The 14,549-nt window shown below is 36.9% G+C and overlaps 1 protein-coding gene and 1 long non-coding RNA gene across 2 annotated transcripts; both read left to right on the top strand.

Annotated features, from left to right (window-relative positions):
* The first annotated feature begins 427 nt into the window (after positions 1-427).
* Positions 428-4,356, top strand: LOC145046476 (uncharacterized). The gene is made up of 6 exons (XR_013682007.1): positions 428-1,997; positions 2,263-2,518; positions 2,623-2,759; positions 2,890-3,586; positions 3,661-3,964; positions 4,077-4,356. It is a non-coding gene; the product is annotated as an uncharacterized LOC145046476 (long non-coding RNA).
* A 5,657-nt stretch (positions 4,357-10,013) lies between these two features.
* Positions 10,014-12,372, top strand: LOC145045655 (uncharacterized). The gene is made up of 3 exons (XM_078993978.1): positions 10,014-11,473; positions 11,558-11,747; positions 11,833-12,372. Exons 1-3 carry the CDS (start codon positions 10,014-10,016, stop codon positions 12,370-12,372), a joined length of 2,190 nt encoding a protein of 729 aa, XP_078850104.1.
* Positions 12,373-14,549: the final 2,177 nt, after the last annotated feature.

Raw genomic sequence — 14,549 nt, 5'->3', positions numbered from 1 at the left:
GATGCCTTGGCAAGCTGCTTGTGTTGCTGCCATAAATTCTGCTTCACATGATGACAGAGCTACACTTCTTTGTTTTTGAGAGGACCAAGTCACTAAGTTTCCATTCATGTAGAAAGCTGTACCACCTGTACTTTTCCCATCTTCCAGATCTTTCCCAAAATCACTGTCTGAATACCCTGTGAGCGTGACTCGTTTGTCCCCTTTGCTATACACTAGACCATAATTTAAAGTTCCTTTTATGTACCTGAGTATGGCCTTTACAGCTTGAAAGTGCTTTACTGTTGGCTTTTCCATAAAGCGACTAACTACTCCCACTGAGAATGAGAGATTAGGACGTGTGTGGGTTAAGTACCTGAGTGCTCCTACTATGCTTCGGTATTCAGTGGGGTCCACAGTCTCCCCTTCTTCGTCTTTAAGTAGCTTCAATTTGTGATCCATGGGTGTCCTCGTTGCATTGCAATCCATCATACGAGACTTAAGAAGGATGTTCTTCGCATATGCTTCCTGCTTCAATGTGATCCCTTCTTCATTTTGGTTCACTTCAATTCCCAAATAATAAGTTAAAAGTCCGAGGTCGCTCATCTCGAATTTGACTTTCATCTCTGCTTTAAACTTTTCGACATCCTTAGAGCTGCTTCCGGTGACAAGCAGGTCATCTACATATACTCCCACAATGAGAGTGTTGCCGTCTTTCTTCCTTGTGTAGACAGAGTATTCTTGATAGCACCTGATAAACCCCAAATTCTTCAGATGCTTGTCAAGACAGGCATTCCACGCTCTAGGTGCTTGCTTGAGCCCGTAGAGAGCCTTTGAGAGTTTGTACACCTTGCCTGATTCATCTTGTTTCTCAAAACCTTCAGGCTGCATCACGTAAACCTCTTCTTTTAATTCTCCATTCAGGAATGCCGATTTTACATCGAGATGGTGTACCCACCATCCACTGGACCCTGCAAGTGCTAAAATGACACGTACTGTCTCAATTCTAGCCACGGGAGCAAAAACTTCCTCGTGGTCGATCCCTTGTTTCTGTACATACCCTTTAGCCACAATTCTCGCTTTGTGTTTCGAGATTCGGCCATTTGGGTCTTTCTTCAGCTTGTATACCCACTTCAATCCAATCGCTTTTCGCCCTTCAGGTAGATCGACCAGAGTCCAGGTCTTGTTTCTTTCAATCGAAGCCAGTTCTTCCTTCATCGCATCGACCCACTCTGCTTTAGTCTTCGCTTGTTGGTATGAGGTCGGTTCTTCTTCATTCCGGAGCAATAAGAGTTCTTCTGGGGGCAAATGTATTTCTTCTGTATCTTCGTATAGGTCTGCAAGTGTACGATAGCGTTTTGGGGCGCCACCGCCGGTGGAACTCGAAGCAGTGCTGGGAGACGGAGACGAAGGTGAAGTTGAGGATGCCGATGAATTTGGAGTTATCGGCGAGTCACCTGGACCATCATATTGATTCGGTGAATAGTTTGGGCTGCCATCAGACACGAATGGGCTTCCTTGTGAGTCCGTGTGGGGAGTAATGGGCTCATCAGCATCCGACCCGTAATCAGACCCTATACCGTGTTGTGGGGTATAGTGACCCGATCCGCCTTCGTCTTCAAACTCCCCCGAATCTGCAAAATTGAAACCTTCCACCGTGAAATTCATACATGGAATTGCTCTAATCTTATCTTTCTCCCCCCAATTCCATGTTTGATTTTCGTCAAACACGACATCTCTGCTTACATACATCGATCCGGTATCAGGATCCAGCAACCGATGAGCTTTGGTCCCCTTTTCAGTTCCAACATACACGACTTTCTTGCTTCGATCATCGAGTTTCTTCAGATGACCCTTTGCTATCTTCATGTGTGCGATACACCCAAAAACCCTCAGGTGCCCGACATTCGGTTTCCTTCCGGTCCACATCTCATATGGCGAGGACTCCTTAAGTGTTTTCGAGCTCAGTCTGTTCAAGACATAGACACTATGGTTCACAGCTTCTCCCCACAAAACATCAGGTACGTTCATTGTTTTCAAACAACATCTAACCATCTCCAAAACTGTTCGATTTCTTCTCTCTACCACCCCGTTCTGTTGTGGAGAATAGGGTGATGTGTAGTGTCGATCGAGCCCGGTCTCGTTGCAATACATGGTAAATTCATTTGAGAGGAACTCCCCTCCTCTATCTGTTCTAAGTATCTTCATCTTTTCACCCGTCTCTATTTCGACTTTGGTTCTGAAATTCTTGAAGGTCTGCAATGCTTCATCTTTTGTTTTTGAAAGGTACACCCACATTACTCTGCTGAAATCGTCTACAAGCAACATGAAATACTTGTTCCCAGCTGGTGTTGGTGGTGAAACGGGCCCACATAGATCGCCGTGTATCAGCTCCAACCTCTTCTTTGCTCTAAAGCTCGTGCAAGTCGGAAAGAGATATCTGGTTTGTTTCCCTTTGAGGCATCCTTCACAGGGTTTAGATGGAATTACCATCTTTGGAATTCCTTCAATCAAGCCTTTGTCAGCCATTAACTTTAACGAGGTAAAGTTTACATGACCTAGTCTTGTGTGCCATAGCCATGTTGGGTCTTTAATTTCAGTAGTCAAACATAGCGAATTAACTTCTTCAAGCTCAATTTTGTAAAGGCGATTTGGGGATTTTTGTACCTTCATCAGCAGCCTTCCTCTTCTGTCGTGAACCCATAGGAACGGCTCTTTTATTTTGATCTCATCACCTCCCTCTGATAGCTGGCCGAGACTTATGATGTTGCTGCACAAGTCAGGTATGTAATACACTTCTTCCAGTCTTCTTTATTCACCATTTTTACATTTGAATAACACTGACCCTTTACCTTCAATTCTGACCCTGGATTCGTTTCCAAATTTAACATAACCTTGTATTTCTTCGTTCAGGTTGCGAAACTTCCTTCTATCGCCTGTCATGTGGTTGCTTGCCCCTGTGTCGAGATACCATAGCCTTGACTGATCTGTCTCTCCGCCTTTTGTCTTCAACTTTGGGTGAATATTTTCTTCATTTAAATATACTTCACCAACTTCTTGTTTGTTTTCCAGGGACACTAATAACAAGGCTGGCTCGTTATCTTCTTGGATCAGATTGTTCTCAAAGTTTCGTTCTTTCCGTGGGTTCGTACATTCAGCTGCATAGTGACCGTATTCCTGACAATTGTAGCATTGAATGCCACTCTTGTCTTGACTACCATTGTTACCTTCTCGTTGATGGTGTGAGCCACCTCTTCCACGGCCTCCACGACCACCATTACGACCACCATTACTCCTCCCTCTACCTCTTCCTCGTCCACGTGAGTTCCCAAAACCTCCTCTTTGCGATTTGGATTTGGAATCACTTCCTCCTTTTTTCTTGTTTCTTTCGGACCACTCTTGATGAGTCAAGAGAAGTTTTCTATCATCACCCTCACTGTGACCTTTTAGCCGTTCTTCATGAGCCTTCAATCTCCCTATCACTTCTTCAACTGGCATCACGTCAAGGTCACCAAACTGCTCCAAAGTGGATGCAAGTTGGATGAATTTCGGAGGAACGGCCCTCAGTAGCTTCTTCACTACATAGGCCTCTTCGATCTTCTCACCTAAGGTACGTATGGTGCTGACTATGTTGGTTACTTTCCCTGTAAACTCATCAACATTTTCTGATTCCTTCATTGTTAGGGCTTCAAACTCTGCCTTCAAAGTTTGGATTCTCGCTGTCTTCACACGATCTGCCCCAATAAACATGATCTTCAATGCTTCCCATGCCTCCTTTGCTGTTTTCTTTTCAGCCAACACCATCAGCAGGTCTTCGGGAATACCCTGATAAATGGCCGCCAATGCCATGTTATCTTTCTTTGCATCAACTAGGGTATTCGCTGTTCTGGGCTCCACCGCGTCCCAGACGCCTTGTGCTAACATGAAGACCCTCATCTTGATTGCCCACGCACCATAATTGGTCCTGGACAGCATCGGATAGTGCAGAGTAATATTTCCTTCCTTTTCACCGTTTCCGTTATTTCCTGTCATCTCTTCACGAGATTGTATTTTCATAAAACACCCAGATTCGCTCTGATACCACTTGTTGGTTTTGACAGGCTCTTCACAAGATTCCTGCAGAAGAGAAGTAACAGGGGACAAAAAGAAAGTTTTTACAGAGGGGTAGTTTAGGCAAAGGTTTTGTATTGTATTATTTCAAGTGGAGGAGATGATTACAACGTACACAATGCCTAGGTATTTAAACATAAAACAATGCTGAAAAATAGGAACTAACTACCACTTAACCAAAGACCAGGTAACAACTTACGTGGCCTTGATTTATTCTCCCTATTGAATTAAACGTGCATAATTGTAAATAACTAAGCTTCTGAATTATTCCAACATTATTTAACTTAGTTTGACAAATTTTGTTTTCTATTTGTATTTTCAACCATCAAGTTAAATACAAATAGAGGAAACTTCTTGCTAAGTTTCATGGAAGTTAGGAAGGCAACCATCTTTTCTATAATTCACTTCAAGTTTCAAATAGATGCTATTTTAAATAGATATATAAAGTACAGTTCTATAATCCGATAATGGCTCTGTTTTCTTTGAGGAATTGAAAGCTTATGTGGTTTTTTGCAGGTAGAGAATAATGGCTCTGGTTGGATCTATTGGATCATTGTCTTATTTTACAAATTTTTTGACTGTAAGTAATTTTAGTTTCTTTTCTTTCTTTTTTTTAATCGACCCTAAACCACGAAATAAACTAAAACCTTGACTAGATTTGGGTATCAACAACAACTGTTTCCAAGTATGCGTCCTGGTGGTGCTCCAATGCCAAATTTCTTTATGCTACTGGTCCAGCAAAACCCCCACGCCCAGGTGTGTGCTTAGCAAAACCAACAGCATGTTCCCCTTATGAGGTAACATGTTTTAATTCTAATCTCAACCTGCTTCATGTTTTTTATAATATTTCAGTGACATCAATTATTAATTAATTAACTAACAACTAATAGATGATCTCACATGGGAGGATGTACCGTTACCCCCTGGTCACAACGTATAACTGGAATTGGAGGTGGTGGAATGGCATTGAGAAACATTGGAATCTCACAACCCATTCCGATTGGTGCTTTGGTTTCTGCACTTCTTCACCCATAGAACAGATGACGGTATGCTGCATTTATTTTTAGTTAATTTTCTTTAGATTAAATTACAATTTTGTCCCTCTGTTTGGATTTATTTCCAGGTTTAGTCCCAAAACAAAACTGGTTCACAATTTTGGTCCTTATAGTGATTTTTACAAAAATGAATCAGTAAGTCTGTCTAAAGAGTAAATTACAAGAATTGTCCCTTAGTTATACCCAAATTTCCAGTTTAGTGTTGTTTCAAATAGGTACCTATTGTTTTTGTTAAAATGACTTTTTACACTTATATAACACAATTAATCTAATATCAATATGGGCAATAAAATCATTTTACATGATGAAAACAAAACCTAGGTGCTAATTTTTTTTACTATATGACACAGGGACCATTCTTGCAACTTACTATTAAATCAAAAAAGTATATGCTGCTAAATTTTTTTAAATAACCATATTGCCCTTGGAGCCAAAACTGAAAAAAAAAGCAACAACATACTACAAAGACCGAATATGTAAATTTTCCATAAGCATATTACTATTAAACTATATTTTTTGTAATACATATCTTCAAAAGTATCCATTTTTTTTTGAGCTTTATTAGATGAAAACAAAACCTAGGTGCTAATTTTTTTAGTATATGACACAATTTTTTGAGTATATGACACAGGGACCATTCTTCCAACTTACTATTAAATCAAAAAAGTATCTGCTGTTAAATTTTTTAAAATGAACATCTTGCCCTTGGAACTAAAACTGAAAAAACTAGCAATATACTACAGAGACCAAATATGTAAATTTTCCATAAGCATATTACTATTAAACTATTTTTTTTTTTGTAATGCATATATTATAAATATCCACTTTTTTTGTTGAGCTTTATTAGATGAGATAAAATGACAATTTTGTCCTTTATTATGATTATAATTATATGATATGATAGGTGTTGGGAGAGGGTTGCAACTCTTCTTAAAAGTTGAAAGAGGCATCAGCTTGGTTCCTCAAGTGCTGAAAATCCGAATGGATTTAAGCTTCATGTTTTCATAAAAAAAAATTACATCAATGTTACACCAAATGGCCTTTATTCTTCCCTTGGTCTATATTGATGGTAGTATATGGTATTGGGGTGTGTTTGGAATGTAAATGTCATTTTAGTCTTTAAATTTTGTTTGATTACTTATAGCGTGTGTATATAATTATATTTATGAATATTTATATGCCATTTTTTCTATCTAATCTTCATAATAATAATAATAATAATAATAATAATAATAATAATTATTATTATTATTATTATTATTATTATTATTATTATTATAAACTTGGTATCCAAAAGGTTCGGAAACATATCGTATCTTCATAAAAAGTAGTTGCAATCGATGATGCAAAGACAAAAATGAAGAGTGTTTCACCACTTATGACCTAACTTTGTGGTATATGCCTTCCGGTAGTTTGATTATCCGTATAATGCGCGTGCATAATTTAACTGATATGTGTTGTAAATATGGTTTAGCCAATTCCAATAAAACGTGCATCCTATTTAAATTTTGATATTCACATTTCTACTTCACATTCATTTGTATCTTTATTTAATCGAAATGATTATTTGGAGAATTAAGTCATTTTCGAGATCAAATATCCTTTTTAAGAGTCCCAACTTGGTATATGTAAGGAAAATATAACGTGGCTGAGAGTTTAGGGAGCTTGATCATGGAAGGGGAGCAGTACACTCCTTAAGTTTGTCTCACATTGTGAAAAAAGATGCTGGACATGCTTATAAAATAACGAGATTTGCATTAAATTAATAAAATTACACAACAAGAATTCGGAGTATTAGGGACGACGGTTTTTGGGACGACACAATCAATAGCGGCGACACCTGACTTGACGTGCTGTATGTCGCCTCTAAAACCACAATGTCGTCGCTAATAGCGTCGTCGCTAAAGACAGACACCGGTGATCCGTCGGAGATACGCTACTTTCAGTCGTGACCCTTGGTTTGGAAAATAATCCAACGGATAGGGTTTATTCCTGTGATAAGGCATTAGAGACGACGCCTTTAGCGGCGACATGTCGCCGCTAAAGGGGTCGATCCGTTAACGCCCCCTAAAACGAAATCTGACCCTACAATTCCAATCAAATCCAACGGTTGGTAATCGCCAAAAAGTGCGCGTATGATTCCCTCCAATTTGTCGCCGCAAATAGCCACATGTCGCCGCTATTAGCGTCGCCGCTAATAGCTTAACCCTTTATCTTCGAGTTCGTCTTCCCCAGACGCAGACGGACGTGACTCTCTCTTTCAACCGGCGATTCCGGCGACTCCGGCGACTCCCAACGATCTCCACCGCTGATTGGGCTACAAACCCTTCTCCCACCGCCGATTGTCCTCCAAAACCGAGTCCCACCCACCGGCGGTTTAACTCCAAAGCGAGTGTCCTCCAATTTCGACGGGAGCTTCGATTTCGTGTTCATTTCTCCGGCGAGGTTAGTGTTCTTGCTCATATCTCCGGCCATTGTACTCCAATTAACACCACCGATTCTTATTTGAGTTGATTTCTTTTTTTTTTTTTTTTTTTTGTTCTTCGTTCCAGGTTCACCAGCTTCACCACTCAAAATTTGTTCTAGCTTTCATTTTGCTGGCAGACAGGTTAGTTTGATTAGTATAATTTGATGTAAACTGTAAAATTGTTTATGAACCTAGAACTGTGAAATTGTTTATGAACCTAGAACTAGAAAATTGTTTATGAACCTAGAACTAGAACTGTGAATTTGATCTTTTTTTTCAATTGGTTGAATGTGTGTTTAGTTGATTAATTTGATATGTTTTGTATAAATTGAGTAGGTTATATATATATATATATATATATATATATATATATATATATACTTGTTGATCATGTATGAGTTTGATAAATTTATATGTGAAATTGATATATTTTGTATGTAAAATTTAAGAATATTGTATGTTCATCATGAATTTGTATATTTGTGAAACTATTGTATGTTCATCATGAATTTGTATGTAAAATTTAAGAATATTCATATGATTATTAGAAATATATTTTATTGTATATTAAAAGAATAAAATGAATACATCATAATAGATAATTTTTTCTATAAGTTAATGAAGAAACATTGTAAAAAAAGGTTCTTAAAAGAAAAAAAAAAACCATAATAAACTTATTAAATAAATAATAAATATATAATATCATTTAAAGTAAAATTTAATAAAAAAAAAAAATTAAAACGTATGCTAAATCTGCTAAGTTATAATTAATCAAAATAGAAGACTAAAAACAAAAATAAGTTGATAAATCAAAATTGATTAAAAAGGTTTTAAAAAGAAAAAGAAGAAGAATAATAATAAACCATAATAAACTAATTAAATAAATAACAGATATATAATATCATTTAAAGTAAAATTTAATAATAAAAAAAATTAAAAGTTAAAACGTTATGTTAAATCTACTAAGTTATAATTAATCAAAATAGAAAAATAAAAACTAAACTAAAATAAGTTGATAAATCAAAATTGGTCAAAAAGGTTTTAAAAAGAAAAAGAAGAAGAATAATAATAAATCAGAATAAACTAATTAAATAAATAACAAATATATAATATCATTTACAGTAAAATTTAATAATAAAAAAAATTAAAAGTTAAAACGCTACGCTAAATCTATAAGTTATGAAAAAAAAAACGATAATATAAATAACAAATATATATACTATCGTTTAAAGTATCATGCTATAATAAAAAAAATAATTTAAGAAATATTCGGTTGTTATAAATATTCAATCCAAGTTTTACTTCTTGTAGAGTAAACACTAAAACTTAACTTTTGTTTCAGTTGCAACATGTCTATTGATAAAACGTGGACTACTATTGAAAACCGTAACTCTACCTTGTTCCAACAAGGACTTGAATCTTTTCTCGAGAGGTCCAAACCACATGTCGATAACAAAGGTCAAATTAGATGCCCGTGTAACAAATGCAATGTCAATAAATTTATACTACTAGCCATAATGAAATTCCATATACTTCAACATGGTTTTAGTCCACATTATATTATATGGAAGTATCACGGCGAAAATACAACTCACCCGGTTGTCGAAGACATACCGCGTAGTAACGAGATGGCTGATGTTATTGATGATGTTATGGGAGGTGTGATTGAAAATGATAGCAACTGCAACGAAGGGAACCTAGATACAGACGATAGAGGTGTTGATATTGGATTTCAAAAGCTGTTAGAGGAAGTCCAATTCAAATTATATCCTGGATGTTCGTTTTCGTCCCTTGACTTTTTAGCAAAGCTGATGCTTATCAAGGTGATCAACAAATGGACTGATAGTTCATTCGATCAGCTTCTTGAGTTGTTGCAAACTGCATTTCCTGAAGGAAACAGGGTCCCCCCATCACATTACGAAGCAAAAAAGACACTTAAAAAGATCGGCTTAGGTTATGAGTCAATACACGTATGTAAAAATGACTGCTTTCTTTTCTGGAAAGAGCACGCGTTGTTGCAAAAATGTCCAGTTTGTAATGAGAGTCGGTGGGTTGATGAAAATACAAAGGGTAAGAAGGTGGCTCATAAGGTTTTACGATACTTTCCTGTGACCCCCAGACTACAACGTTTGTACTGTTCAAGACACACAGCTAAAGATATGATTTGGCATAGTACCGGACAATCCAAAGATGGTACGATGATTCATCCCGTTGATGGTACTTCATGGAAAAAATTTGATATGAAGTATCCTGACTTCTCGAGGGAACCCCGAAACGTATGCTTAGGGCTTGCTGCTGATGGTTTTAATCCGTTTGGTAACATGTGTAATCCTCACAGCACGTGGCCTGTCATACTCACCACTTACAATCTTCCACCATGGCTATGCATGAAATAGTCATCTTTCATGTTGACCTTGTTGATTCCCGGCCCCAAAGCACCCGGGAAGGACTTGGATGTGTTCCTTAGGCCGTTGGTGGATGAGTTGAAGCAATTATGGAGTTTTGGAGTACGTACTAAAGATGCAGCGACAGATACATTCTTCAATTTGAAAGCGATGTTGTTATGGACAATAAATGACTTTCCTGCTCGTAGTAGTTTATCCGGTTGGAGCGGACAAGGGTACAAAGCTTGTCCGACTTGCAACGAAGACACCCCGTCATACCGAGTATCAAATAAAGTCGTATATATTGGTCATCGCCGGTTCTTAGATGCTGACCATCCATGGAGAAAAAGTTTGGACTATAATGGCAAACATGAGACAAGAGGTCCTCCAAGAAAGTTTAGTGAGGAAGAAATACAAGCGCAACACGCTCGTCTATTGTTTCGTCCACCGGGTAAAGTAGCTGCTCAACGAGCTGGTATTAAGAGAGATCGTGAGGATTTCGAGTTGAATTGGTCCAAAAAGAGCATATTCTTTGAACTTGAGTATTGGTCTTCTCTGGAGCTGAAGCACAACTTCGATCTTATGCATGTTGAAAAAAATGTCGGTGAGAGTCTTGTGGGTACTTCTCTGATGAATGATAAGTCTAAAGACACATCAAATGCTCGGGCGGACTTGACAAAACTGAACATTCGGAAAAATCTATGGTTGAAAAAGAATGGAAACAAGTTCCATAAACCCCATCCACCTTACTCGTTCACGAAAGCTGACCGCATTCGTTTTTGTAAGTTTATAAGAAATGTGAAACTGCCAGATGGGTTTGGATCTAACATCAGTAAGAAAGTGAATGAAACCAATACTAACATTATTGGGTTGAAATCTCATGATTATCACATTCTTATGCAACGTTTGTTACCCATTGGAGTTAAAGGTCTTTTGGGGAAAGGTGTTTATACACCAATAATAGAGCTTTGTATGTTTTTTAAGCAACTTTGCTCAAGCACATTGTCGGTGAAGGATATGAAAGAAGCGAAACCAGCCATTATTAAAATATTGTGCAAATTAGAAGTGATCTATCCTCCTGCGTTTTTTGACATTATGGTTCATTTAGTTTTGCATTTACCTGATGAAGCAATTTCTGGAGGCCCAGTATGTATGAGATGGATGTATCCCTTTGAAAGGTATATGAAAAAACTAAAAAACTATGTCAGAAACAAGGCGAGGCCGGAAGGTTCTATAGCTGAGGGTTATGTCGCTGAAGAGGCATTATCATTTTGTTCGATGTACCTTGAAGATGTTGAGACTCAATTCAATCGCCTTGAAAGAAACGAGGATGTTATCATAGAAGAAACAAAGCTATGGGTGTTTCAGTCTAAGTGTCGACCAACTAGCGGAAGGAAAATGAAAAATCTCAGTCTAGAGGAGAGAAAACGTCTACATTGGTTTGTGCTTGATAATTGTGAGGAAGTCAGAAAGTATATTGCGTAAGTGTTCTTATCTTTTAATTCATTGTCTTTTTTTAATTTCACATTTTTACTAAATATATATATATTTTTTCATCAATGTAGTGAATTCAAATCATTACATCCTGAAAGTGATGAAAAAATCGAATTTCCTAAATGGTTTCTTCATAAGGTCTATGATATGCAAAAACAAAAATCTCTAGAGTTTAATAAGGAGTTATCAACTCTTTCAATCGGTGTGCATGCGCATGCCTTTACTTACACCGCTTGCATAGTGAATGGTGTTAGGTATATGGTACTTATGCGTGACGCTCAACGATCAACACAAAACTCGGGGGGTTCTAACTGAGGGAGAGCATATGCAGAAATATTATGGTCAGCTAGAAGAGATTATCGAGTTGCATTATCCACATAAATATTCCACCGTACTTTTTCGTTGCAAGTGGTTCGATACTGCAGGAGTTAAATCTGATAATAATTTCACCACTATCGACCCACAACGCGAATTGAGCAGCGAAGATCAACTCATATTTGCTACGCAGGCCAAGCAAGTATTTTACATCCAAGAACCTTCTCCAAGTGACGAAAATGACACCCAACGGTGGGTTGTTGAAAATGTTAATCATAGAAGAATTTGGGATCTACCGATGAATGATGTTGATCATGATCCCATTGAAAATATCGACAATGATTCAACCGATGTCGTTCTTAGTAATGCTTCTTCCAATTTCACTCTCTCAATTGACTTTAGCCAGTACTTTCAAAATTCTCAATCGATTGAAGATGATATTGAAGTTGACCCACCAACGAGTATCATCAATAATGTGTCTGATTGCGAGACTGATTATGATGAGGAAGATTCTGATTATGATAGTGATGTATCGGCAGACACTAAAGTGTCTGGGGGCGAGAATGATTAAAAAATCTTTTTACATTTAATTAGTAAAATAAGGTTTGTATTTGTTGTAGTCATATATATATATATATATATATATATATATATATATATATATATATATATTCATATTGTGTTATAATTTTTCAGGATGTCATTTTTTTGGATTGCATTGCTCCATCTCATGGCTGCTGTGATGGGTCATGGAGGCGACGGTGGTGACGAGCCACCACATCCGTTCGGTGGGGGTTTTGGTGATCACCAAAACGATGGTAATTAAAATCTATTCTAATTCAATGTATTTCACATTGTATGTATATAAAAAATTATTATTCTGACTGATATTTTTTTTATGCAGTGGTGCTTCCGAAACGAAGAGGCATGGCGGTAAATAAAAAAATGCACAAACTCTATAAAGCTAACGGTGAACGGCCTCTTAAGATAGTATTTGACGTAAATACTAACATGCCGATTGGGGAGATGTATGAATGTTTTATTCGGGAGGTTGGGAGCTATATGTGGCGGGACATCGGTTTTGATAAAGACACATGGACAGAGGTTTCTGAAGCCGAAAGGGTTGGAATGTTGCAGTATCTTTCGGTAAATTATTTATAAAGTTATATATTTAATATTTTTAATTTTGATTTATTTTTAATTTATCTATTTTTTTGTAGAGATGGTTTGATTTTGACGCGATTACAAATCATCCCATGGCTTCAACTTATTGGGCATCACTGAATAATGGGATATGTGCGTAGTATAGAGGCCGCAAAAATATTGCAAAAAACCGTTTTGATGATTTTGCAGGGAATGTGGAGGCAGCAAGGGCTCAAACCCCTAGGGGTATGGATCAGCAGCGTTGGAATGCTGCTATTGACCATTTCTTAACAGAAAAACATCAAAAACGATCCGCTGGAAACAAAGAATGCCGGAAGAAGCAAGTAGTGAAGAATCGTGGAGGGACGTGCAGCTACGGTAGTGCTTGTTTCAAAAAAGTAAGTTACAATAATGTTTATTCAGTTATAACATATTTTTTAATGTTTATTCAACTATAACATATTTTGTAATGTTAAACAGAATTTGAATAGACTTGAAGTATTTCATCGTGCGCATGTAAATAAAAGAGGGGAATTTGTTGATCCATTGGTTGAAGAGCAATATGTAAGTTATTATTACTTAAAAATGAAGTAGATTGTTAATTTTTTTTGTTAGTTTTAACGTATATTAACAATCTTTGTGAAATACAGAATGCCTTAGTTGCTGAGGTTGCTCTACAGACTCATCACATAGCCGACTCTGGTGGTGATCCAGACACCATTGATTGGATCACAATATTTGAGAAGGTGTTGGGTACTCGAAGGGGGCATGTGAGAGGTATTGGGCCTAAAGCTTCTTCAACTGCGGGTACAAGTGCTTCATCCCAATGGCAGCCACAATCACAAGCATCGCAACCAACGCAGGTACTTGTTAAATTCTTAAAAAAATTGGTTGCTTTGTTATATTGTTAAGAACTTAATGTATTTGTAGTAACTTTTGGTAACTCGGTAGTTTCTTAAATTGTTATAGACTTAATTGATTTGGTGCTTTGATGGTTTGTTGAATTGTTCATAACTTATTTGTTTGTGACTTAATTGTAGGATGTTGATGTGAACGCTTTTCTTCAAAACCCGGCATTTTGTGACGGCCATTGGAGACATTATTCGCTCGTTTAAAAACCAAGTCAACGAGGAAAACAACGATGGGGAGGACGGTGGGGAAGACGGTGGGGAAGACGAAGACAACTAGTATTTCTTGTTTTATGATATGGAGGATGTTACTTTTGATTTGGAAAATAGTTTATGTATGATATATATTAAGCGTTTGTTTGAGATTTATTAGATATGGTATGTTTGATGTTTGTTTGTAAAATAGTTAATGGAATATGGTATTTTTGATTTTTTATATAATATCGTATGTATTTATATATGTATTTTTATCAAAACAGCATTTTATAATATATATAAATTAATATTATCAAAAATAAGTTTTTCTTAAAAAAAAAAAAAAAAAAAAAAAAAAAACATTAGCAGCGACGCCTTTAGAGACGACTACTGTCAATTGTGACGACATGGCCTCCGGAGAGTATCGCCGGAAAAAAAACAAATACCGGTGGCCGGAATATTAATAGGGACGACACTATTTGAGACAACATCAGTGTATTAG

Source organism: Lactuca saligna, chromosome 5 (genome assembly GCF_052625555.1).
Source record: "Lactuca saligna cultivar CGN05327 chromosome 5, ASM5262555v1, whole genome shotgun sequence".
Lineage (NCBI taxonomy): Eukaryota > Viridiplantae > Streptophyta > Magnoliopsida > Asterales > Asteraceae > Lactuca > Lactuca saligna.
Note: the sequence above shows the minus strand (reverse complement) of the source record. Positions and strands in the feature narration are given on the sequence as shown.